This window comes from Apis mellifera, linkage group LG4, assembly GCF_003254395.2.
Source record: "Apis mellifera strain DH4 linkage group LG4, Amel_HAv3.1, whole genome shotgun sequence".
NCBI classification, from domain to species: domain Eukaryota; kingdom Metazoa; phylum Arthropoda; class Insecta; order Hymenoptera; family Apidae; genus Apis; species Apis mellifera.
Window position 1 is genome coordinate 11,147,251 of NC_037641.1, and position 26,014 is coordinate 11,173,264.

The 26,014-nt window shown below is 43.3% G+C and overlaps 2 protein-coding genes across 4 annotated transcripts in view; one reads left to right on the forward strand and one right to left on the reverse strand.

Moving 5' to 3' along the window:
• Positions 1–21,374, reverse strand: part of LOC408793 (histone acetyltransferase KAT7) — a 23,297-nt gene extending 1,923 nt beyond the window's left edge. The window contains exons 1-12 of one of the 3 annotated variants that reach the window (XM_026440196.1): positions 21,160–21,374; positions 20,592–21,060; positions 20,261–20,506; positions 19,913–20,176; positions 19,654–19,833; positions 18,599–18,887; positions 18,218–18,512; positions 17,897–18,141; positions 17,608–17,794; positions 5,376–5,469; positions 691–837; positions 358–464 (exon numbers count right to left, since the gene is read on the reverse strand). In XM_026440196.1, coding sequence (XP_026295981.1) covers positions 358–464; positions 691–837; positions 5,376–5,469; positions 17,608–17,794; positions 17,897–18,141; positions 18,218–18,512; positions 18,599–18,887; positions 19,654–19,833; positions 19,913–20,176; positions 20,261–20,506; positions 20,592–21,060; positions 21,160–21,177 — 2,541 coding nt within the window. In that variant the 5' untranslated portion in view covers positions 21,178–21,374. Of the gene's footprint in view, positions 1–357; positions 465–690; positions 838–5,375; positions 5,470–17,607; positions 17,795–17,896; positions 18,142–18,217; positions 18,513–18,598; positions 18,957–19,653; positions 19,834–19,912; positions 20,177–20,260; positions 20,507–20,591; positions 21,061–21,159 lie in introns of all 3 variants that reach the window. The other 2 variants (XM_026440195.1, XR_003304552.1) reach the window with 2 other exon arrangements.
• A 209-nt stretch (positions 21,375–21,583) lies between these two features.
• Positions 21,584–25,062, forward strand: LOC408794 (ATP-dependent RNA helicase Ddx1). Its single transcript, XM_392325.7, has 12 exons — positions 21,584–21,743; positions 21,862–21,913; positions 21,976–22,166; positions 22,243–22,442; positions 22,535–23,005; positions 23,138–23,307; positions 23,382–23,544; positions 23,632–23,818; positions 23,902–24,195; positions 24,272–24,489; positions 24,560–24,680; positions 24,738–25,062. Exons 1-12 carry the CDS (start codon positions 21,728–21,730, stop codon positions 24,854–24,856), a joined length of 2,202 nt encoding a protein of 733 aa, XP_392325.1. The 5' UTR covers positions 21,584–21,727; the 3' UTR covers positions 24,857–25,062.
• The last annotated feature ends 952 nt before the right edge of the window (positions 25,063–26,014 follow it).

Below are 26,014 nucleotides of genomic sequence, written 5' to 3' on the forward strand. Positions count from 1 at the left end.
AAGGATCGTTCGTAATCATGCGCAATACCGTTTCTCCGTTGCATAGCGAGTTGTTTCATTCCCTTTCGTGGATTCAACGATAATTTATACCCCTGTTCAACGTAATTTATATATATATAAAAGTTTGAACGCGAACCTCGCCCGTGATTTCGTTACAAAATATTCGTGAACGATCCCTCTCTCTCTCTGTCTCGAGGTGGTCGCCATAAATCACGTGACACGATGACACGGAGCAGTTGAAAACGGGGAAAGGGGAAACGCGAGACTCGCCATCCCCTGGCACGAGGGGAGAGGAGGAATCCATCCCTGTTTCCGTTACGTCCTACTGGAAAATTAGAATCACAATGGACGACTTACCTGTTTCTTTAGAATGATGTGCTTCCCCTTCCAATACTTCATCATACCGAGGGCCTGTAGAGTGCTCACGATATCGTACGAATCGATGGCCATCTCCTTGCTGATATCTGGAAAGATAATAAGCGCGTGACGAATGAATCGCTTTAACGAGAGGGGAGGGGGGGGAGGAGGAGGAGGAGGGTCTCTCTTAAATGTCTCTCTCGAGTACGATCTCGAGCGAGACGGGGACGGTTTCGGTTCCGCGCCGCCACTCTTAAAATAACGCGTCTTGTAAATCGGTCAAAAGCGTGCGCTGCAAAGGCGTGTTGCTCCGCATGGCCGGTATTGTATTACCTTTGACGGAGAGTTCCTTGCCCCCGAAGTTGCAGAGGTACTGCAGCAAAACGTCCTTCCAGTAGCTGCGGTACGAGATCAAGCCCAGATCCGACAGAGGTTTTTCGGGGGAGCCAATCTTTTTCTCCACTCTGGTCAATAAGTAACCTGCGCAAAACGCAGTGTAAACGTTGAATCATATCATCTATCTACGAAATTTTCCTCCTCTACGTGATCGACGAGGGAGGGACGCGGAGGGAAAGAGGTCAATAGACGACAGGTGAAACGGTCGTCGATCGATCGCGCGAATATTCTAATCGATGACGTTCTCTCTCTCTCTCTCATAGTCGCGAGCCAATGAATTTCTCCTCGTCGCGTAGGACAATGCGGAGGATTTCTACGAGATTGTTATCATTTCCTCTCTCGTAATATCCCCTCGTTACTTTGCCCCACTACATTACGCCCTTGCGCACGGACCACTAGACAGACTATGAAATTCCAATTGCACGAGATACCGGTGGCCGTCGAAGCCGCATAGGTACAGAGAGAGAGAGAGACCGTGCGCGCGTGCATTCGTGTGCGCACACATAATACACGTCTCTATCCTGAATCGACGCCACCGCTATAAGCCATTTCTAGTGTCAGTGACCGACGAAGGATGAAATGCCGCGGCGCCAGTGCCGTATTGAAAATAATTTCAACTTCGCCTCGAACACCAATCTATCTCCTTCCGAATGAAATCTTCGCCAATAAGCGTATTATGTACGTGTGTGTGAGAGAGAGAGAGAGAGAAAAGATGACGGGTGATTAGGGATTAAATTTGCCACGTGATAAATTTTCCGAAAGGAGATAACTGTGGGAACCATTTTTTCGAGTATACGGCACTGGCGATGTCCGGATGCTTCTGAAGTCTGGTTGAATGCCCGTCACGCCTCGTTCGCTCGATGCTGTATCCTACGATGCTGTATGTACGATTCGCGGAAAAAAAGAAATAAATAAATAAAAGAAAGAAAGAAAAAATTGTTAGGACTAAAAGAAGAGAAGAATCGATTTCGAATCCGTCCCTACTTTCGGCCGTTGCAATTAGACCATGTCCGATGGCGATACTTTCGGATTATCGAACCACGATATTCGAGTTTCGTAAAGGGGAAACGTATAGAATGGACGAAGGAACATATTCGCGACGGGCGAGTGGACGTTTAAGGTTTCTCATTCCTCGCGTATGAACTAATTAACTAATTAAATAAATTGCATCAGCGATGCGGGGACTAGCCTAAAGAGATTTCTCCGTTTATGGGTCATCCGTTATATTTGTAAGAAGCAGACACGCGCGGCTTGTATTGATTTCGCATTGGTATGCCGTTACTCTTAAAAAGACACGCGAAAGCATTGATCCGAGAATATTCCAGCTTCGTCGTGCTCGTTTCAATGCCATTTAGCATAGGCAAGTTTAGCGTGGAAAGTGCATAAATGCGAGAGAACTCGTGTGGAAAAAAACGATTGATACATATATATATATATATATATGTTTGAGAGTGCGTGTTCTGGAAACACTCGATACAAACAGTTCGATACAAAAATAAAATACGAGAGTGCGAAACGAACGACGTTTTTTTTTTTTTTCCACCGAAAAAAACCGATCGATTACGGTTCTATTTTACGCGTGAGATAGCGATGACTCTTCCGTTTCTCAGACACGTCGATGTCGGTTTCCAGAACATCCGGAAACCGTAAAGTTCAACGACCAGCAGTGGCCAGGCGAAATCCTCGCGGAAGCATCTCCAGTGAACAGCAACGTTCCCGAAATAACCGCGGAATTCTCATTACCCGAATAATCGAGGTCGAGACGATAACAGTGTCTCGCGATTAAAGGGGAAAGAAAAAGAGGGAGAAAAATGGAGACGCAGACGGGAGGGAGAGGAGGGAGAAAAAGCGAGGAAGAAAGATCGCGTACAGCCAGGTGTCGGGTAAGAGAAGGTAAAAGATGGTAAAAGGAAGGCGAGACGATTTTTACGGAGTGTATCCATGAGGTAGTCCATGAGGACCGGTCCTGCGCTGGGATTATTCCAGGATGTCCCGGAGGCTGAGGGGTTCAACGACCATCCTTTTCCTCCTCCTCCAGACTCCTGAGCCAGCCGCACAGCCTTTCACGGACAGAGAGAGGACAGTCTATCCTCGCCACCCTCTCCCAATTCTTTTCCACCACCTTCTCGTTTCTCCTCCCTCCCTCTCCCTCTTTCTCCCTCCCTCTCCCTCTTCCTCTCTCTCTCTCTCGTTTTTCGCGTCCCGATTCTACTACCAGCACGCGTTCTCTGTTTCCGAGTGGCGCGACGATAGGTTTGGGAAGGCAGCGACGCATTCATTACGCGTTCGTTCAGTTTGCAGAGTTTTGGGATCGGCGCGGAACCGGTGGATGGGCGGTGGTTGGAGGTGGTGGTAGAAAATCGAGCACGAGGAGAAGGAACGGTGGCTGGGAAGGACGGCGAGAGAAGAAGGAGGAGGAGGAGGAGGAGGAGGTCGAAGAGGAAGCGGCACTAGCGAGGCGAGTGGTAGTAAGCAGGGGAGGGTGGACGGACGGATCGGCGTGACAGCGGCCCGATAGGGGAAGCTTCGCGGACTCTGATCCCTCTCCTCCGCGTGGCGGCTGCCCTGCGAGGAGGAAAAGGGCGTCGGTAGCCCTGCCTGCCAATCCTACGCCCTACGTGGCTCCCGTGGGGCGAGGTCATCGGAGGTCATACGATCGCGAGCCCTTCCAATCGAACCAGGTGGAAATCGCTCTAGGGCCGACCCCTGTTGCCTCCCTGTTACCTGCCTCCTCCCTTTCCCTTTCTCCTCCTCGAGGACAACCAGGGTGTGTCCGACCAGACGATTCCGCTTAAAAAGTTCGCGAGTCCACCGATCGATCGCTCCTATCTCCTCCAACCGTGTGTACCGAGATTCACGCGTAACATACATTTGCTCGGATGTAGCGGCAGCCGCCACGAGACAGGCGAGCACGTGGCCCGCGTCTAACGCCCCGATTCGATCCCCGATACTCCGCCAGAGAATCGAGGGAGAGAGAGAAAGAGAGAGAAAGAGAGAGAGAGCGCTTTTTCGCTCCTCACCCTGCTTTCCCTACCGGATTTTATTCCCGGGCAAATTACGATTCTTCGTCCAAGTTGGAAAACTAGGAATTTTTGCATGGAACAAGGTGCATCGGACACACCCCGCACGCTCACCAGACGAATCTCGCCCGCACTCGTCTGTCTGTCCGTGTGTACAGCATAAGCCAACAGCAGGTAGAGCGCGTACGGGGTTTGTGGGGGTCGATCGATGTGGCGAGACGCCGGGCGTCGCACTTTCCGCTAACCATTCCACTCCAACCCACGTTCTCCACTATCCGTCACCACTACCACCACCGCCAATCTTCCCACCACCCTGCTACCATTTTACCACCACCACCGCCGCCGCCACCACCACCACCACCACCCGCCGTCTCTAGCACCGGCAGCCACCACCACCGCCGCCGCCGCCGCAGCCGCCGCCACCACCGAGTCCGTCCAAGCAACGTCTCTCGCGCCGCGGCGGCATCCCCTGCGGAAAACTTGGCAGGGCTAAACCCTCCCCCAACCCCTACGATCCCCAACGACTCTCGTACGTCGACCCACAAGCCCCGTCCCTTCCTCCACCGGTTTGACGCGCCACCCCTGTACGCGCGCGACCCATACCGCTGCCTCGACTCCTCGGCATCAATGAAAATGACGTCACGGCAAAAAGCCCACGTTTAATTATCAACGCTACGCTCCGCGGTGTACACGCCCGGCCCGCTCCGGACTCCCGGAGAGGGCTTTCGAGTCGAGCGACTTTACGCCAACGGAGACGCTCGTAACTCACCGCCGTTGTACTTTTCCCCCCCCTTTACTTTTTCCTCCTTTTTCCTCCATTTTTTTCTTCCCTCCTCTCCTTTCCACTCTCGTCCTTCCCTGTCCTCTCTCTCTCTCTCTCACTCACCCGCAGACGCGCGTAAATAAGGGACAACGAGGAGAAACGAACCGTTCTCGTTTCTTTCTTTCTTTCTTTCTTTCTTTTTCGAATCGAGTTGAGGATTGTATCGAGAGAAACACCGGAGAATCGATCGTCTTAGTTTCTCTCTCTCTCTCTCTCTCCCCTCCACATCCTCCTCTACGACGCGTCTACTTCATCGTACCATTGACTCCGATCATTCCTCGTTATCGAGTTAGACGAAAGAAAAGAATCGATCGCGCGACCCCTTCCTTCGCTCAAGATCTGTATCGTTAACTACGCGGTGTTGGAGGATGGTTGAATAAGCGTTTTTGAAAAGAAGGATCGAAGCGATGGTGGTTTGAAGGCAATGGCGGGGCATGAGCCGCGGCGGCTGCGGTTCTTTAATAACGGAAAACCTGGACGACGAGAGGCTCGAGCAAGAGAGGATCGAGTCGAGTTTGTGCCGGTAGCGCGTGCCGGACAAGGCCTTTCAATCGCAGCGACCGCAACGTCGACGAGAGGCCACGCCACGGAAACCACGGAGGCGTTCCTACAAACTCCGGTTCCTAATTCGACCATCCTTTCGATTTCATTTGGACGGATGTCGTCATCCACCGGTCTCCTTGCTCGCGCCAAGGCTGACCGATTCGAGGAACCGCTCGCAGGAGAGAGAGAGAGAAAAGAAGAAAAAAAAAAAAGAAGGCGCGGCGTGGTATACTCACTGAAGTCGATCAGCAGCCTGCCGTATCCCTGGCGTTGATAAGGTGGCAGGGTCAGTATGCAGGACACGTTGTAATTCAGGAATGAGTTTTTCTCCTGGAAACATAACGAATGGCAATGTTACGCATCCGATTAAAATCGTACCGATTTCTTTCAATGTCGATCGTTCGCGAAACGATCGTCACTTGGATCACGGCCGCGAAATTACGATCCAATCATCGTTCACCGTTTCGACACGGTTCGAAATGATAAAAAGGAAAGAAGAAGAAACAAGGTCAGCCGTAAAATGGCATCCTCTTCCCGTTCAATGACGACGAGGCTGATACTCGACTGAGGCTGCACCTCAAAGGTCGAAACGTCGTCGTTTAAATGGAAAAGCGAAATAATATTTTCGTACGTACGGTTAACACACTCGACACGCTTCGTTCGGCCGGCCCTGCAGACACAATCGGCCACCATTGTGACGCGTTACGAACGCGTCGACGAAAATGCGTCGCGACCTTCGTCACGCGAAAACGCACAATGGGCTGGCGATATTTTCGATGACGCGACGTCTCGCTCGCAAGGAAGGCGTAATATGTTTTATTAAAAACGACTCCTCCTCCTCCTCCTCCTCCTCCTCAAACGTTCGAACGTCCTCGTCGAGAACGGCGCTCGATATTCGAAAGGGACGAATTCGATCGATCGGAACGAAAACGAGCGTATTACCACGGATGAAAATATCCCATTTTAAATATAGATGGTTCGCGCGCGTCAATTTTTCCACACGGGATATATTTTTATAGCGGGGCGCATCGTGGCGGCCGCCGTTCGTATACACGGTGTGCAAGCACGGTGTGTAATACGCATTCTACGTGCGTCGGCTTGTGTGAACGACAGCTTAGATAAACCTCGCGTGAAATTACAATCTACATCTAAATTCATGGGAGCGTAATCCGAATTCGAAGCAAGGAAATCGCGATACCCGCGACACGTGGACGAGTTTACACGCTCTCGTCCCCGATTTTTCCACCGTCTCCGCGCGTTTTCCGACGATTTTCGCGAATTTGCGCGCGGAGGAGGTCGAAAATCGGGGGAAAAAATTTAATTTTCGTTCGAGTGGGCTCGTTGAGAGGTAAAATAAAATGAAATAAAAAAAAAAAAAAGGGAAGGGGGAGGGGAAATGGCGAATACAAAGAGCGAATATATACGGCGAACCGGTAGTCGCGGCAAATCGTATCGCAGGAAGCCGGCTCCGTCGATAGATAACGGCCGTCGGTCGGGTCGCAAAGTAGAAAGTAAAAATCCCTCCCCCCTCCCTCGATCGTTTGCGTCGAAAAGATGGTCGATCTCTCGAAAGGTTGGATCTCTCCGTGCGAGCGTTCCCTTCCACGCGAGGGAAGAGTTCATTTTTCATCGAAAACCGCGAGCGGAGGATGCTGGAAGTAGAAATCAAGGTTTCCTTCCAAGGACGAATACATTTGGCCGCGTCGAAAATTACGGGGTTCTTGGGGGGCTTGATCGTTTCGGGGCCGTAGAATCCTTCATTAACCATTCTACGCTCCTCGGTCCCATTTCGTCGGGCAGCAGCGGACCCAGTATGACTCGAACACCCGGTATTTCCGGCCGTGGCAGCCGTGCTGTTGCTAACTGGCGAGTGGGGCAGCAACGGTTCGAAGGACACAAGTCGAGAAGACTCGCCCATGCTTCTACGGACCCGTCTCTACGCATTATATATATATATATATATATTTTATATATATATATATATATGAAACTTTCTACATATGTGTCCGTGGGATGGGAAAGGAGGGTCATATACAGGGAGCAGAGACGGAGAGAGGGAGGGTAAAAAGAAAGAGGGGGAACAAGTGTGGGCCCTGCGAGCGTGTATATCGTGGGTAGTCATCTGGATAGATCGATCGGTAGACCAATTGCTAAATAGTCAAAGACCATAGAGATGTGCCGATTCTATCGGGATGAACTTTTAGAGAGACGAGGATACGCGGTGAAAGAAACGCGCTCAGCGTTGTGCGCGAGCACGGAGAGTGGGACACGATGAAAAAGGAAGTGAGTGAGAGAGATAGATAGAGAGAGAGAGAGAGAGAGAGAGAGAGAGAGAGAGAGAGAAAAGCGCAAGAGTAGAATCTGGGCCCCGCGACGTCCTTGGGCCAGTAGTCTCTGCTCCACTCAGGGACGTCTCCGTGTCCCCACCATGCGAGAGTTCCACTCGAGAAACCCCCTTGCACATCGCTTTTCCTCCTTTTTCCCACTTTTTTCTCGTCTCCAATCCCTCCCTCTCCCTCCTTCGCGGAGAGGAGGAGGCTGCCGACGACGAGACGATTCGGCGAAATCGATCGGCCACACCGACTCGAGTCACGTCGTCGCGAAACGAGCCGTGTCTCCTTGAGTCTTTCCACTTAAGGAGAGGAAAATCGATTCGAGTTTCACTCGCTCGGACGGATACCGATCACTCCGTTTTTTTTTTGACGAAACTCCTCTCCCCTGATTTTCGACACTTGGAAAACTTCGAAAACGTTTATTCGGGTCAACGCAGAGAGTGGAGAATAGTAGCTGCGCTGCACAGCTTCTTTTATATAGATATATAGCGTGCAGGGTAATCGATACTCGGCCTCATCGCGTCTCCTTTCATCCACGAAACGCGGATACGACGTGCCGCGCGGATACAACAATCGCGGCCAGCCGAAAAATCAATCCTCCCTTTCCTTTCTTTCTTTCTTTCTTTTTTCTTCGAATCCCTCTTCGAACGAAAAATCCGCTTTCGAATCGGATGATAAATAAAAGAAAACCGTGTCCAAGGACAATCGCCTCACGATCGTGGTGGGCGCCAAAAAGCGCGCGATCGCTTCGACGAATTAAACGCGCACGCAAATTCTCCTTCTCCCCTCCCCTCCTCCGCGACTGGAGTCGATAAATTCGGTGGGTTCGAGCCGCGATCACCGATCACTCGAGATTCGCTCGAATCTTTCCGATTGTTTCTCGCGGGAACGGAATCGAGCGGCTGTGGAGGCGGCAAGGAGGAACGATAAGGAGGAAAGGAAGGAAGGAAAGAAGGATCGGAACCGCGGTCGTTATCGATCGCGGCCGTGGCCACGGAAAGGAGTTCTATGCCGCGATGTGGCGTGACGGTGATCGCAAAAGGCTTTCAATCGGTCACTATCCCCCTTCCTGCGCGTCATCGTCGCGCCATAAAGTGGCTGCAAGCTGGCACACGTGCGACGATACAGGCATCGGAACGCGACGCATAGGCGAGACGTCGTCGGTGCGCGGACAGAGAGATATACACACGCGTAGGTGAACGAACGTCTACGTGGCGGAGTAACGAGACCCGGCTAATAATCCTCTCCTTTCCTTTCTCCCTTGGCCAACTTGTCGCCACTCTTTGCTGCCTTTGTTTTTCACAGGAATCCCAAGAATTTTTCACAATTTTTTCACAATAGATGCAACGTTCTTTTCTCTTTCTTTTCTTTTCTTTTCTTTTTTCGCAGGAATTTGTATGGAATTGTAGGATGGATGGAGGGGATGGGGAGAGGGATCGAAGGATCGTTCGATTATTAAGGGATTATTTATTTAAGCCGCTCTTACGTTTTCATCTAGCTCGTGAATTATTCGGCTGCGATGCAGACTCGCAGAGGCGCGGTGTGAACGCCGCTTAAAGGTTATACAGCTCCTCGCGACGGTCACTTCTATATTTAGATGCACCGAGTTTCCTCCTCCACTTTCTTTATACCGAACAAAGCGTTCCTCTTAACATACGGGGTGTACGCGAAGTTCCGTGTACTTTGTAAGAAAGGTTGGCACGCGAGAGATTAGTTACTTTTACGAGTTCGCCTATAATAATAGAACATCGAGTCACTTTAAATACGCTCGTCGTCGAAGATGTTTCGAAATTGAACGCTGGAGGAAATTCTCCTTCTCTCTGCGCGTCTAAAAATTATGATTTATTTCGGATTATGAAAGGAGGAAAAAAAAAAATACAAAAAATATATATATATAAATATAAAAAACAGGGTGGAGAAACTGGAGAATTTTCGGTCGAACACGTTTCGATGAGGGCTGTCTCGAGGGACGTTGTAAATTTATCAATGGCAGGTACTCGGAAAAGCAGAGGGTCCAACGGTTCCACGGATTATCCCTGGCGCACCATCGACCCTCTAAATCCAAAGAGAAATTGTCACGACTCCCTGATAGCTCTCTCCTTCCCTCCCTCTTACCCGCTTACCCCATCGTCCCCAGCGCGAAAAATTTTGCGGACTTATTAATTATCCTCGACCCTTCGCTCCCCTGGCTTCTTTCGAGCGAACACCGCTTTCCTCCTTTTGGACCGAACCCAAAGCGCGTTCGACCGTTCGTTCCTACGCTCGAGACCCCTTGTACGTGTGTTTTCTATACGCGTAACGTTTAACGATAAATCGATCCAACCAACGAAAAGATTCCTCGCCTGACCATTAAAAGTGGAAACATCTGTTTCGATTAGAATAGAATAACCTTCGTAACTGGGATTAAAAAAAAAAAAAAAAGTATCGAAACTTTTGTCGTCCATATAACCGAGTATAGACGAGAACAATAACAATTTCAAGTTGAAGTCGAATAATCAAAATGCCAGAGGATTCCTTGGATACCTCGATTGAAAACGAAGACGAGGCATGGGCGAGGATGGAAAATTTCGAAGTCGCCATTTCGTGGCCGGAACAATAGGCTTTTGTACGATCACACGGTATTGTGGAAAGTAAAGTTGCGAAGTCGATATCTGATCAATGCCCGGCGACGATGTCTATTAATTCCACGGACGGAGTGTCGAACGAAGTTGCTGACGTATGCGTGTTTTAATCCTACTCACGCACAAGCTGTATTGGGTATAGGGACGCGGCGTGGACGTCAAAGACGTAGCTAGAAACGGCCGGAACACGAGCTTTCCCCTCGAGAAATGTATTTTTGTCATTGCCTCGTACCGTTCGCTAATCTCTCTAACTCCGTTGACATACATGGACTCGCGTACCGCGAGTATAACTCCATTTCTTTGTTCCGTTTCATCCATAAACATTTGACGTAAGAAAGGAACTTAACGAAGATGACTCGCGAGAAACTTCTCTCTCTCTCCCTCTCCTCTCTCTTTGCGTGGAAGAAAAATCTGAAAGATCGAAAAGCCATCGATGGAATCGTCGTAGGAGCGACACGTAGAGCCATGGAGAACCGCTCGGCTCAGGGAACACAAGTAGGAAACTTAGCCACGTGGATTTTTCTTGGCTGCGCGTAGGTAACCGAGTGAAGAGGAAAGAAAGAAAGAGAAAACGGAGGCGTGCAAAGGTGGGTACGGGAAACTGGAAACCACGACGGTACACTTGCGGCTCTCTGTCATGAGACACGACGAGGATAATGACATCGTGGTCGAGTACGCGCGAAAAGAGGAGGAGGAGGGGGAGGACCAAGGGGCGGAGGACAAGGAGGAACGGCAGGCCGAAGGAGAGAAGCCGAAGCAAAACTCGTGGCGACGACACGGCAAGGATAAGGAGGTGGAGGAGGAGGAGGCGAAAGAGAGGGGGATAGAGAAGAAGCAGAGCCGGAGCCGGAGCTAGAGCTAGAGCTAGGAGCTCTATCCTACCCCAACTTCTAGGGACGATGTGTATTCGGCGGGATTTGGTCGTGTGAACAGGACTGTCTGGCATCGATCGACCCCGGTCGGGTTTTGCAGGGAGGAAGGAGGAGAGGTCGAGGGGAAGTTCGACCGAGGTGGGTGGAGGTGGAGGGTTGGGCGAGCCTACCCCAACCTCTTCTCCAAGAGGCCGCCGCGTATCGTATCGACGACCTCTACTACTTACTACTCGTCCTCGTACTCCCATGTTACCCTACGTCATCCCTTTCCTTTTCTGCTTTCCTGCAGTCCCTTTCGCGCGCCATCACCTCTTCCTTCCTCCCCTCCCACCAACCACTCTCTCTCTCTATCTCTCATCCAATATCTCTTTTTCTCTCTGCCTCTCCAATTCCCTTTTCCAACTCGCACCGCGTCTGCGGGATATTTTTAAGGAAAATTGACCGACCCTCTGACTGCCTTTCTTGCACTCGCTTTTCCTCTTTGTCTCTTTCACGCCCACCCTTCCTTCCTTCCTTCCTTCCTTCTTCTCTTTTCTTTTCCTCCTCTTCGCGATTCCAACCTTCTTTCTCTCCCTCTTTTTCTTCGTTCCTTTATTTCGCTCATTTGTATCTCGTTCTCTCTTTTTTTTCTTCCGTTTCTTCCACCTGCCTTTTCCATTTTCTCCCTCCCCCCCATTTCATAGGCGGTTTATGATTTTTCTTTGAGAGCAATAGAGATTTCTTTGAGATGATAAATAAATTTATCCTCGAAATCAAATTTCTCTCCCATTCAAAGAGATCCTTCGGCATTTATATCTCGCCTCCACCCTCGTATCCCCCGCCTCTTCGGGGTTACTCCTCTCTCCGATCCTTTCCGTCTTTATATATACCGTTCGGGTATAAATGCCCCGGGTTTTAACTATTTACATATTATGTACAGCCCTTCTCCTCGTCCCTCGTCGAAAGGGTAGAAAGCGTTCATCTCGCTAAATTTCCTTACCGCGTTGATACAATAAAAATCGTTTTGATCCTAGTCGACGTCGTCCCGTCGTCAAGATACTCCATTAAATCCATTATATTCGAGAGATTACGCTCATTTCTCCGTCAAAAGGAAAGGGCCACTTGGAACGAAACAAAACGCAAAAATTTTCGGAACAACATCCAACATCCGTTTAAATACTTCACTGATCCTCCTCCTCCTCCTCTTCCTCCTCGTTCTCCGACGATTCATATATATTACTTTCTTTCTCTTTTTTTTTTTTTCTTTCCTTTGTCGCTCTTCTCATCTCGCGATTATCCACATTCCCTGCTCGCTTTCATTCGCTCTCGTGCACAGGTCTCTCCGCCGTATCCTCCTCTCCGCTCTTTTCGGAAATACGAACGTTGTCAGATCCTGTCTATTTATTGCGTTGCAAACATCGGGCCAACGTCGTTCTCTCGGACCTGCAAATCTGTCTTTCTTTTTTGCAAGCTCGGAGATGGAGCTACCCTCCCTCTTAATCCTTTTCTCCGGACCTCTCCTCTCGTATCCCCCTTTTACCTCTTTCGTTTCTCCTCTCTTTTTCCTCCTCCTCCCTCCTCTTCTCCTCGCTCTCCGACTCGCTCGCTCGCTCGCTCGCTCGCGTTTCTAGAAGATACCCGGCTCACTCCATTTCTGTATGCATTATTCAGGACATATACACTGGAACGGTTCGTGACGGGCTAACTGGCGCACCACCGGAAGTTAGGCAAACGAGTCCTGAGTGGCCGTGGATCGTCGCCACTTCCATGGATACACCGTCTACCGATTCTCAATGCCTTTTCCGCACAGTCGCTACACCTCGACTTCATAAAGCTTTCACAACTTTTCTTACCTTCGGAGAGCCGGGCAGAGAAATTATCATCGTAGCTCCTCCTAACTCCTCCAGCTATATACATATATATATATATATACATAAATATATTTACACACGATGGCACGAGCGGAAACGTTTCAATCGAATCGTTTCTCCTCCGTGTCTATTTGTCGAATTCGATAGCGTAACGTGATTGGAATACGCAAGGAGTCGGAGGGAGGAGGGGAGCCTCGCAGATTTATTCTCGCTTTTAAGACACTCTCTGTCCCTCCCTCCCTCCCCCCTCGGTCGAAAGACACTCTTTCATCCGTATCATGGGAGCAGGAAAGGACGAGAGTCGTTATTGTCGTGTGTAGGTGCCGGTGTTCGACATGCGTGTCGTGTTCCTCGCCGTTTTTTCCCCTCTTTTTCTCCCTTTTTTTTTCCTTTTTCTTTTTCTTTTTTTTTTTCCCTTCGTTCACGCGAGATCCTGTCTGGAATACCTACGTAAGAGGATATGCCGTCGTCTCGTTTGCTCGGAACACGCCGCATACTACGCTCAGTTCGCGTAGTATATTCTTTCCTTGCCCCCCGAGACTCGGACGTTTGAAACGTCTGGACGGGGAGACATTGGAAGCAGATACGTCTTCATCGACGCGTTAATTGGCGGAGGTCTCGTTTCCAAACGTGAGTATCGAGTTCCCGCCCTTGCGTTTCCTTCGTATAATTTTGCTCCAGAATTGGATTGATCTCTCGTTCAGAGAGAGAGAGAGAGAGAGAGAGAGAGAGAGAGAGAGAGAGAGAGAGAGAGAGAGAGAGAGAGAGAGACGTTTAAGCGTTAAAAATAAAACGAATTCCGTCACGGTCTCGAGATGGGAGCGAGAACGGGAAGGGAATTAATTGATTGGGCGGTTTTTCTTCTTTCTCTCTCTCTCCCTCCCCCCTTTGTTGGAAAATGGAAAAAAGAGGATGATGATAAATATACAACGCGTTAAGACGATATCCTCTCTCGATTACACGCATCGTTTATAATCCGATACGGTGGTGGATGATCGGTGGAACCGAGCACGAAGGCTATCGAAAATCTCGTTTTACTAGAACAGCCTGGTTGATCCTCGGACAGTGGAAGGTACAAGGATTTCAGGAGCAGGACAGGGCCCCGTTGTGCGTATCTCGGACCCGATGGCCCCGAAAACCGGTTCCGTCCGGATTTCACGTGACACGCGTTTCTCCTTTTTCGGGGATCCAAAGGAATACGGTGCCTCTCGAATGTATAAACTGTATTGCATTACGATTACGAGCTCCATTATCGTACGTGTCGTAAACAGCAATTATAAGCGTCGAGAAGAAACGTATTTTCGAGCGTTGCACACGACCAACTTCGTACATCTTTTCGTATATCCTCCCCGATATATATATATACATATATATATATATACACACTCGAACCGAATCTTTACTCTTCCTTATCGACCGGTACATTCGACCGTTTCGAAAACTCGTTCTTTTTTCTTCCCCTCCACCTCTCTCGTTTCTCTTTTCGTTGAACGAGCGCGAGGCCGAGCGGTATACGGTACTTAAGATGGAAGTACGAGGAGAGGTTTGATAGAAGAGGGTGTTTGGAAGAAGGAGGATGGAGGGAAAAGGGGGCTTTCTCGAAATTCGTCGGAGAAGCTTCTCTTCTTTTCATGTCTCGGTAAGCACGAAGGCAGGAAGCTGTAAATGTTCACGCCTCGATCCGACCCCCTTTTAATTTCTGCTCGGCTGCCTCGGAATTGATAAAAATTCTACGTCACACGCAGGATGAGCACACCGAGTGGCGCGGGTTTAATGTAGCAAAGGGAGGCGTGGACGGTGCGGTTAATAACGAAATTTATAAATTCAGTAGGTGCGCGCAACAGCTCCTCGTCCGCTCGCTCGCTCGCTCGCTCGCTCGTTTTCTACTCCCCTCGCGTTCGCGCGAAAACTTCCACTGGATTTCTCGCCTCGCAACCGTGTGTGCACCGTGTGTGCACATCGCCACGCAGGCCCCGTTCCACGAAACGTGGGGCGAATCATTCAAGGTCGCGGCTAGTCGCGCCCAAGGTCAACGTCTAGATCTCCCCGAGTTAGCCGCCTCCTCGATGCGCCGGGTCAATGCCCGGATTACTCAAGGTCAACGGCTGTCTAGCCCGGGTCAATGGCCCCCAGTCTCAAGGCCAACGTCCGGATTATTCGAGGTCAACCAAGGGGAGAACCGCAAGACACGAGGAAGAAACAAGCGGAGCAGAGAGAGCCCGTGGATTATTGGACACGCTCGATTCGCCAATTTTCCTTTCATTCGCGACAAATTCTTCCTACGAGAAAACGTATCGTATCTCGCTCGATGAAACGATTGTTGTTGCGCGAAGGCGAGACGACATCGTTCCTAATCCTAACATCTTGAGCAAAGCTTTCATCGTATCGTCGATATTAGCGATGTATTAACGCGATATCGTAGGGATCGAATAGGAAGACAAAGAGGTGATTGGCAAAGATCACGGCGTATCGTAATCGAGGCGCGTTCGAGACGATGGGAAGAGAAAGAAAAAAAAAGGACGAAAGTATTGGGATTTTGAATATAGAGAAGAGACGGCGAGAAGAAGGAAGAGGAGATCGAAGGAAGGAAGAAGAAGAAGGAATGGCGATGGTGCAGAGAAGAAGACGGTGGGGCGAGAGCGTGGAAAGACGTAAGAGAGACGCAGCAGCAGCAGCGGGAGTAGGAAGTGGCGGAGGAGGAGGAGGAGGAGGAGGAGGAGGAGGAGGAGATGGTGGTGGAAGAGGAGGAGGAGGAGGAGGAAATAATAACGACCCCGACGTCGCAGTGCCGCAGAAAGGTTGACGACCCGATGCCAGGCGACGCCCTCTCTCCCCTTGCCGCCCTACCATCCCTTCCCCATCGTCCTCTGCAACCATCATCCCCCTTTTGCAGCTACCACCACCGCCGGCATCCCCCACTCGACTAAACCACCCACCTGGCACTGCACGTCGTAAGCGCATAGCGTACGTACGCTAGAGCCACCACCCACCCCCGTCATCCCTCTCTCGCTACGTCGCCGCCGCCGCCGCCACCACCACCACCACCGCCACGACCACCACCCTACGACCGTCTGGCCAGGGTCGGGGTCATTGAACGTCTATAAAGATTTTGACTCCGCGTTACCGCCGCTGCCGCTGTACCGGCGTCGCGGCCGCCACCGCCGCTGCGGATGCAGCGGCCGGCTATCCGTCCAGTACTACGCCCTTTTGTAAGATGCGTAATGCAATCTATCGTGTAACGTATCGTAACTCTCCTTTTGTCGTAAGTCGATCGATGTAACAAATTAGATATCTAGATTTTCGCTATCCTCCGGAGGGAGAAAGGAAGGATTCAGAGGGATGATGAGCGTGGAATTTTGGTAGAAGAGATCGAGAAGAATTCAATGAAATATGTCAAAATAAAAGAACAAATATATATATGTATATATAAAGAGGAAAATAAAATTTGTGAGAGAAATCTTGTAAGAGAAATAAACAAACGTGGTGGTAGAACGTTCTCGTAGAAAAGAAGAAAAGGATGGAAGAGAGGAGCGAAGAAGGAAGAAAGAGGCGTGGAACGTTTGCTCGAGGTCGAAGAAAATTTTCCTCGCCCTCCTTCCTCCTTCGCGAAAGGGGGCGGCGGGAGGGTGCAGATTGGCGCGTCTTGCCAGGGTCAGAGGTCATTGAACGTCGGTAAAGATTTCGACTCCGGCGATGCTGTTCCGCAGTAAATAGGCGTGCGTAGCGGCCGCACTCTCTCTCTCTCTCTCTCCCACCGACATCCTAGCCAACCAGACCAGGAGTGCTGGGGTAAAGAGGGGTCACGGATACGAGACACCCTCTTCGCGATACACACCCTCGTTCGTGTAATCCCTACAGGCTACGTGAATGCCATTACGGCCCTAGTAAACCACAAAATAAAGACAAAAGCAATTTTTTCTCTCCCTTTGAATATAAATTTCTACGACTATCCTGACTGTCTTATCTGTTTTTCGATCGCGCCTATTCGAGAATTTGTTAAAATTTTTCCTCCCTTCTCTTAATTTAATAATAACGACCAATAACGATACAATCGAGTTTAATAATATAAGGACAAAGAGATTGTAGCGTTGAAATATTGTACAATTTTAACGTGGATAGAAAAAAAGAAAAAGAAAAAAAAAGAAAGAAGGAGTAACAAAAGCAAGATGAAATGTCACTTTTTAATAGGCTAAATGATTTTAATATTATCCACGAGGGTCGTACGATAGAAACGCCTACCACATAAACGTGGGCTCCATTTACGCAAGTGCTAACTGACACAAGTACAACGGGCATCATCGTTCACGCACAGTCGCGCACGTACAAGCACGTGCTCCGCATTAATATCGCCGTTGGTAACTTGTCGCTGCGAGATCCGTGCCAATAAGAAACGCCCGAAGAACTTTTCTTTTATGCCTAGCTTGATTTTATTTTTTAACTGCGTCGAACACAACCGACAAATGCACGGTTCATTGACATTGTTCACTTTCACTGTGCTGCAAATGTCTCGCGTCTCAACGTAGTTTTAGTAATTTTCCGTTTGGTAAAACCCATACCGGAAAACAATATCTCAAGCGATAAATATAATTTGCAAAAATATTTGTTCAACATTTCGCAATCATTCGTCCTTCTTTGACCTAGTTTATAATTCAACGTGTATTGCGCAAACGTTAATCGAAAGATATTATTTATTTGTTTGTACCATAAATATCAAAAATACATACACGTTATGCTCGAATAATTGATACCGTTTTATTCGTTTTTTAAAGTATATGTAGATTTAAAAACTCACCTTACTAAAGTATCCGACCGTGTGACAACCTTCAGAATCGCCAATTGTCATCACGTAAAAAAGGAAAGGCTCGACATCGTAATACAATGTCTTATGATCCAAAAAGAATTTTGCCAATAAACAGAGATTTTGACAATATTGCTTGTAACGTTTCCCGTCGACTTCCCAGACACCTATTTTATCTTTTCTGTAAAGAGAAAGAGAAAGAAAAAAAAATAAGATTCAATATATTTCTAGAAAAAATAATATATATATATATAAATTGTTCTAGTTATATTTATTTACTAACCTATACACTTCGTGACCAGGCGGATGTCTCCATAAACATTTTTCTCGATGCCTTCTTAGAACTTGACGACTTTTCGCATATCGTAAACAGTATTCGCATAAATAAAGTTTTGGAGCACGACTAAATTCCTCCGGGTATGGACTTTGATACCATACTTCCATTTCCCACTTTCCCATTTCGATAACTCGTGTACCACCACTATTTCTGCCTTCACCGTCGTAATCTAATTCTTTTAATTCTTTCTCCTACAAAAAAAAAAAAAATTGTAAAATAACATATCAGTTATTTGTAATTTACAATGATAAATATTTTTCAACTTACGATTTTTTCGCTTGCGATCGCTTGCGCTTCCATAAATAATTTTAAATCGTAGTCTGGCGTTAAATTTGTTAATCGTGGCTGACGATCTTTCTCGTTTCCCTGAAGTTCACAACTACTATCGCTTTCGTTCCCATCGCCGGTGTTTCCTTTCCATTTATTTCTCATTTCTCTCACTTTTAATTGATAATTGCGCTGTTCCGTTGTTTGGTGCAAGCCTTTTGGAGATTTTTTCGCCAAGCATGCTATCGCTTTTTTCCTATCTTCTTCGCGTTTTTTCCTCTCTTTATAAAATTCCCTAGAAAAGATACAAAAGAAATGTGTTTCAAATATGTCGGGAAAGCATAATGTTTCCTATATCGTATAATATAAAATATCACTTACGCGCAAGCTTGTGGCGTAGTGTTGTGATACAAAGGACAAGCTTCTAAAGTGAAATGCGAATCGAGTTTTCCAGAGAGATGGCCCCGAGAATCGCATGTTGGTGCTAGGGGACATTCTCTCTCCTTGTTTACGCGTGTGCGGCCATAATTGCCTTGTCCTGATCTTCCAGTAGTAGCATTTGATGTACCACTGTTCTGTGGTATTCTGTTGGCTGCGGACGAATGTCTGGCTGCAGTACTAGGTCCAGCACGTTTAACGGGCGATTTGCTGGTACTCCTCTTGCTCTCAGCTACTCTCGATAAATCACACCGGATCAGCGGAATTTGCAGGATACGTTTACACGCTACCGTTTCCGTACCTGAGAACCATACTGCCGCCGTAAGCAAAAAGACTGTATCTGCATCTTAGGACACCTTGGACATGCTTTTTTGTATACGAAATGTTTGTCCCATCGACCAGTGGATTCCTACGGGCCATATATATGTCCAATCCATCCATCCAGAACCGCAAATACTGCTTTTTTGTGTTAAGGAGGCAGCATAGAGTCCTAAATCCACCGCCTGCAGAAAATTCTCTACCCGCCTCTTTTCAAGATATTCATGCTAATAATTTCGATTTTATCCGAGTATCAAGTAATCGAAATGTAATTAGAGATATTTACTACGAGAGAACGGTGGTACTATAGTAATAATGTACCTAAGTGTAATAATGTACGTTGAAACTAGCAATCAGGTTACGATAAAAGATTGATAGGAGGAATTGAACTTATGAAAGGAGAAAATACGAAAATCAGTTCAATTTGTTAGTCTAATTTCTAAACTAATATTGTTCGACATGAAAACGAAATAAAAAGGGAAACAATAAATAAAAACTACTATGTATTAAGGATATATAACCAATAACACACATATTATGTAAAACATGTTAGATAGAATTTAAGAAATACCAATTTTTTAAATGGAAACATAATGCATAAAGAGATAAGAGGAAGATATAAGGTTAATAGGTAAAATTTCGCATTCTATGATTATTTCTACTATATATTTTATATATACCTGTATCAGATTCCGAATCGCTGGCTGCCTTTGCTTGTAGTTGAAGCAATTTGCTACCTTTTCGAGTCTGCAGTTTTCGTTTGCCTTTGATACTTGCTTTCGACGTGCCCGTTTCACCAGGTTCATCCATTTCTTTCTCACTCGCGGATGCATCGGCTTCATCTTCGCTTTTTATTGTATCTGATAATCGCAATAATTTTTTTTCGTTATTAAATTCGTTATTAAATTCGTTTAATTAAAAGCACCAACTATTACTTACTTTGTCTTTTTGTACACTTTTGTGGTTTTACAGGTGCAACTGCTGCGGATGGTCGCTTTGGTGGAACGTTTGTAGTGGCACTTATTGTTGTACTTGGTTGAGTATCTTTTTTCTTTGTTTGTGGTTGTGGACTTGTAACACTTTCTGATGATTCAGAATCTGTGCTACTATCTGTGGAAGCTGAAGAACCCGATCCTGCAGAACAGCTTTTCGAACTTGCAGAACTATCTGATTTTTGTGATTGTGCAGATTTAGTTAATAAACCTAATGCAATAAATTAATTCATTTAAAATTATTAGATAATATAATTTCATATAATATTTTGTATATTATGTCGCAATTACATACTAGATCTATTTGGAGCAACTGCTTTCTGTTTTGCATCATTTGGTTTTGGTTTAGATTGTTGATTTTTTGTGTATTTTGTAGAACTATTTATAGGCTTTACCGAATTAGCTTTTGTTGGAATACCACTGTCACTTTCACTACTATTCTCAGGACTGAATATACTCTTCTTTTTTAACTTTTTTTGTACAGGTTCAGAAATCGTTTTTATAGATTTCTCAGGACCTTTTCCATTAGTACTTGTAGAGGCTTTTAAAAAAATTATATTATCAATTAACGAATGAAAAATGATTTCCTCTATAAATAAAATTTGTTTTATATAATGTATTCTTACCACAAGGTTTATTTGGTTTGTTAGCAATTGTTTTCGGATTTGGTACATTTTTTTGTTGACCAGTAGTAGCCACTGATTTAGCAGGTAGCCTTTGTTGTTTAACAACAGGTGCTACTGTAGCAGTTGCTTTTGGTTTAGTAGGTGGCTTTCTTTTTGTTGTTCCTTTTACTTTACTTGGTGATCCTTCTGATTCTGAAGAATATACCACGGATCTATTCTTTGGTGGTACTCTATCTTTGTTTTTATTTTCTACAGAAGGAGCAGCAACTGTATCAACTTTAGATTTGCCATGTCTATTAGGTGGGAATGTTGTTTTCTTTTTTGTTCTTTCTGTATCAGATATTTTTTGACTATTAGCAGAACTGCTAGAATTTTCAGAATCAGATGAACTAGATTCACTGCCTGAACTTGAAGAACTACTTGATGAAGAACCAGAACTAGTTGTTGTGGTAGATTCTGAACTAGTGGTCTATCATTAATAATAATATTACATTTATTAATTCACATTTATACATAATATAAACTATAAAAGTAGAATAAACATATAACCTGTAAAAAATGTATATACCTTCCATTTTGGAGTCATTTCTACAGTGCTATCTTTTAAGTAAGCAGCAAAAGGTATTTAAAATCATTTCTGCAATAATATCTATATTCCTCCTGAACATGTATGGAGGAATTATTTACAATAAACTTAATTAAAACAACAAATCTTCCATTTTATACTTTGACTCACAACAACTCCACCATATTAACACATATCGTAATTCTGCGCAAAAGTAATGCGACCTTAAGGCTAATTTAAAAATAAGTAAAAAAATAATGTTTATTTTAAAATATTTTAAAATAATTTATAAATAATTGCTAAAATGAATTTTATTTAACATTAATGTTTGAAACTTTAAATTAATTTTTAATTTAGTAAAGAAAATTAAAAAATAAGTGATATGAATATGTCAATGTTCTATACTATATTTATGTGTTCTATGATTCGTACATATAGATGGCACTTGTATCGAACATCTAGATATCTCTAGACACATCTGATCATTTCTGACAAAATACCGGTGTAATACTTTCTCTAATGGCAGATCTTTAAATTTGATCTACAAAAGACATAAATTAAAACTAGAAAAATGACGGCATTTGAAGGTAAATATTTTCTAATTTATATCTTTTTATAACATATAATAATATTATCAATAAAATTATTATCTTTGATAAGACTGTTAATATTTAAAAATTTTTAAATATTAAAATTTTATTTAAGAAATGGGTGTCTTACCTGAAATTGGAAAGGCAGTTGATGAAATGGAATGGACGTAAGTAAAATAAAATTATGTATTATATAAAAGAAAATATTAAATATTATATATTTATGCAGATTACCAACTGATGTCCAAGCTGAAGCAGTTCCATTAATTTTGGGTGGTGGAGATGTATTAATGGCTGCAGAAACTGGTAGTGGAAAAACTGGTGCATTTTGTTTACCAGTTTTGCAAATTGTATGGGAAACTCTAAAAGATTTAGAGTCTGGTAAAATGAGCAGTAGTTCTAGTGGTCATCATCAACCTTGTATGTTTCTTTTGATATTTGTTACAAATTGTTTTATGCTTTTTTTATTCAACAGTGATAGCATTTTTATTTACAGCTGCACATTGGGCATTAAGTTTATTTGATAGAGGTAGAGCATTAGCTGTAACTCCTGATGGTTTAAGATGTCAAAGTCGTGAACAGAAAGAATGGCATGGTTGTAGAGCAAATAAAGGAATTCAAGGGAAAGACAAATATTTTTTTGAAGCTATAGTAACTGATGAAGGATTATGTCGTGTAGGCTGGTCTACATCTCAAGTAATTATTTTAATATTTTATTAATTTTTAAAAAATTTAAAAAAAATGATTGATAAAATATATTATAATTATTATTATATTTATAATTATAGGCTTCATTAGATTTAGGAACAGATAAATTTGGTTTTGGTTATGGTGGAACTGGTAAAAAATCAAATGCAAAGCAGTTTGATAATTATGGAAAATCTTTTGGAATGCATGATGTAATTGGATGTCTTCTGAACTTATCAAAAGGTGAAATTAGTTTCACATTAAATGGAGCAGACTTAGGTCCAGCATTTACATTAAATGCACAACAAAAGTCACAGACTTTTTATCCAGCTGTGGTATTGAAAAATGCAGAAATGTCATTTAATTTTGGAGCACAACCATTTAAATATCCTCCTCCAAATGATTATATAGCTGTTGCTTCGGCACCTAAAGAAGCTATAAGAGAAAATTCTATAAATAGTAACCAAACTCAAAGCAAAGAAGATGGCAAACCTAAATGTAATGCTCCTCAAGCTATAATCATGGAACCTTCAAGAGAACTTGCAGAACAAACCTATAATCAAATACAAAAAGTAAGATATTAATAATTATAATTGATGTTAATGTTACTTATGATAAATATGTATAATAATATGTATTAATAATGTTACTTATCTATATATCTTTTTAAAATATTATAATTTATAAAATGCGTATATTTCTAGTTTAAAAAATATTTGAAAGATCCAGTTATTAGAGAATTGTTGGTTATTGGCGGAGTTAGTGTAAAAGAGCAAATTTCTGTATTAAATTCAGGTGTAGATATAATAGTTGGAACACCAGGACGTCTAGAAGATTTAATACAAGGTGGCTATTTGTCTTTAACACATTGCAGGTATTATATAATATATTTTTTGTATAATACATTTATCAAATATAGTAGTAGTTATTGTATAATTTTTTTTTCAGATTCTTTATTTTAGATGAAGCTGATGGTCTATTAAAACAAGGTTATACGGAATTAATCGATCGTTTGCACAGACAGATACCAAAAATTACATCAGATGGAAAAAGATTGCAGATGATTGTTTGTTCTGCAACTCTACATGCTTTTGAAGTAAAAAAGATGGCGGTAAATATTTAAATTGTAATTTGTAATGTTATATAAGTTTTAAAAAAAAATATATAACAAATTTTTATTTTGCATATATTTGTATAGGAACGTTTAATGCATTTTCCAACATGGGTAGATTTGAAAGGTGAAGATGCAGTTCCCGAAACGGTGCATCATGTTGTTGTAATAGTAGATCCACAAAAAGATAAATCTTGGCATAATTTACGAAAATGTATAGAAACTGATGGTGTCCATAGTAGAGATAATATAAGACCCGGAAATAACAACCCTGGTGCGTTTCGAATTAAATAATTCCGCATAACTTGATAATTTTATAATTTATAAATCTAATAATATATTAAATATGTTTTATAGAAACACTTTCAGAAGCTGTAAAAATATTAAAAGGCGAATACTGTATTCGTGCCATCAAGGAGCATAATATGGACAGAGCCATTATATTCTGTAGAACTAAATTAGATTGCGATAATTTGGAACGATATTTGAAACAATCTGGTGGAAGCCAATTTTCATGCGTATGTTTGCATGGCGACCGAAAGCCTGCAGAACGTAAATCTAATTTAGAGAAATTCAAAAGACAAGATGTAAAATTTTTAATATGTACCGATGTTGCAGCTAGAGGATTAGATATTTCAGGATTACCTTTCAGTCAGTATATATATATTGTGCTAATATTTAATAAATTTTTATTATGATTTTATTATTTGTATAATTCTTTTTCTAGTGATTAACATAACTCTACCTGATGAAAAATCAAACTATGTACATCGTATAGGTAGAGTTGGTAGAGCTGAACGAATGGGTCTAGCCATTTCGTTAGTTAGTAAAGTTCCTGAAAAAGTATGGTATCACGGTGAATGGTGTTCTTCTCGTGGACGAAATTGTTACAATACTAATCTTACTGATAAGGGTGGTTGTTGCATTTGGTACAATGAACCGAACGTAAGTTTTAACATAGTACGAGTTGTTTACTTTTTTTTTGACTTTCAATTATTGGAGTTATTTTTTCCAGTATTTAGCTGAAATTGAAGATCATTTAAATATCACAATTCAACAAGTTGATCCAGATATGAAAGTTCCAATGAATGATTTCGATGGAAAAGTTATATATGGAGAAAAAAGAGCGGCAATGGGTATGTAAATTTTATACCGATATTATAAATTATATCTTAATATTTATAAATTTTTAGGTTCCAATTATCAAAATCATGTTCAGCAAATGGCGCCTTACGTGTCCCAATTATCCTCTTTGGAATCTAAAGCACAAATTTGGTATCTAAAAAGACATTTGGTGAAAACGGCGAATTAAAATGGTTTACACATGATTATATGAGAAACTTACTTACTATGTTCTAATTTAATTTAACTCTATCTTCATATATTATGTTTTAATATGTTATACTAGTGTTTGAATAGTCTCTTAATATTTATAAATATAGTGTACTTCCAAGTGTAATATATAAATTTGTTACAATTAATATAACATATTACTTCACGTAACAATGTGTCTCAACATTTACTTCATAATTAATTATGAATGAAATATTATATATTATCTCTAAAAAAAAAAAGAACATATGATTTAGATAGCACTTAGTATATGTGTATATAAGACATACGGTAAGTGTTTATTGTTTTTATAATCTTCATAATTGTACCATCGCTATTTTAGTTACACAAATGTATAATACAATGGCCTTGCAGTACTGTTGATTTTGTAATTTTCACAATATCTTGGTATGTTTTTTATTTGTATATGTGCATGTGCGCGCACGCGCGCATGTGTGATTCAGTTTTTTGTATAATATACATATATCTATATATTTGTATATACATATATATAGATATATATATCATATATATTATATACTCTTAAAATTTACTAAATGATCTTTGTTTAATTACACATAATAATTTATACACATTTCTCGAAATCAATAGTAAACGACTAAAGTTATACAGTATACAAATCATACTGTTTGTTCTCTGCATTCAGATATAGCGTACGTGTTCTCCCTTTTTTGTTTAAATAGTGTATATGATTCATATTGTAACACGCTATATACGAACATAACGCGTCTCTCATCGACACGAGCGAATGAGGCGCACATATTTTCACACTTGTAGGTGATTTCATTTTTATTTCTTTTGCACAATTAGTACAACACGAGTCGAATTGTTTATTCGCTATAATAATTTAATTAATTAATCAGCATAGATTCATGAAAACATTTCCTCTTTCCTTTTCATATTCAGACAGTCATCACAGAATGAGAATGAAATATTTATTTTATTTTTTTTTTTTTTTATAATTTAAAAACACATTTATAATCGTACGAGTCATTCTTCCTTTTTATTTTAATGCAATATCATTCACGCAGTCATTCAATCGTTTTAATTCAATGAATTATATTTATATCATATACATATATATTTATATAATATATAAATATATATATATATATTT

Bases quoted from the DNA above. Each gene is read 5' to 3' on its own strand.
- LOC408794 (XM_392325.7), top strand. The intron at 23,308-23,381 runs GTATTATATAAT...TTTTTTTTTCAG, and splicing joins TTGTCTTTAACACATTGCAG to ATTCTTTATTTTAGATGAAG. The intron at 24,490-24,559 runs GTAAGTTTTAAC...TATTTTTTCCAG, and splicing joins TTTGGTACAATGAACCGAAC to TATTTAGCTGAAATTGAAGA.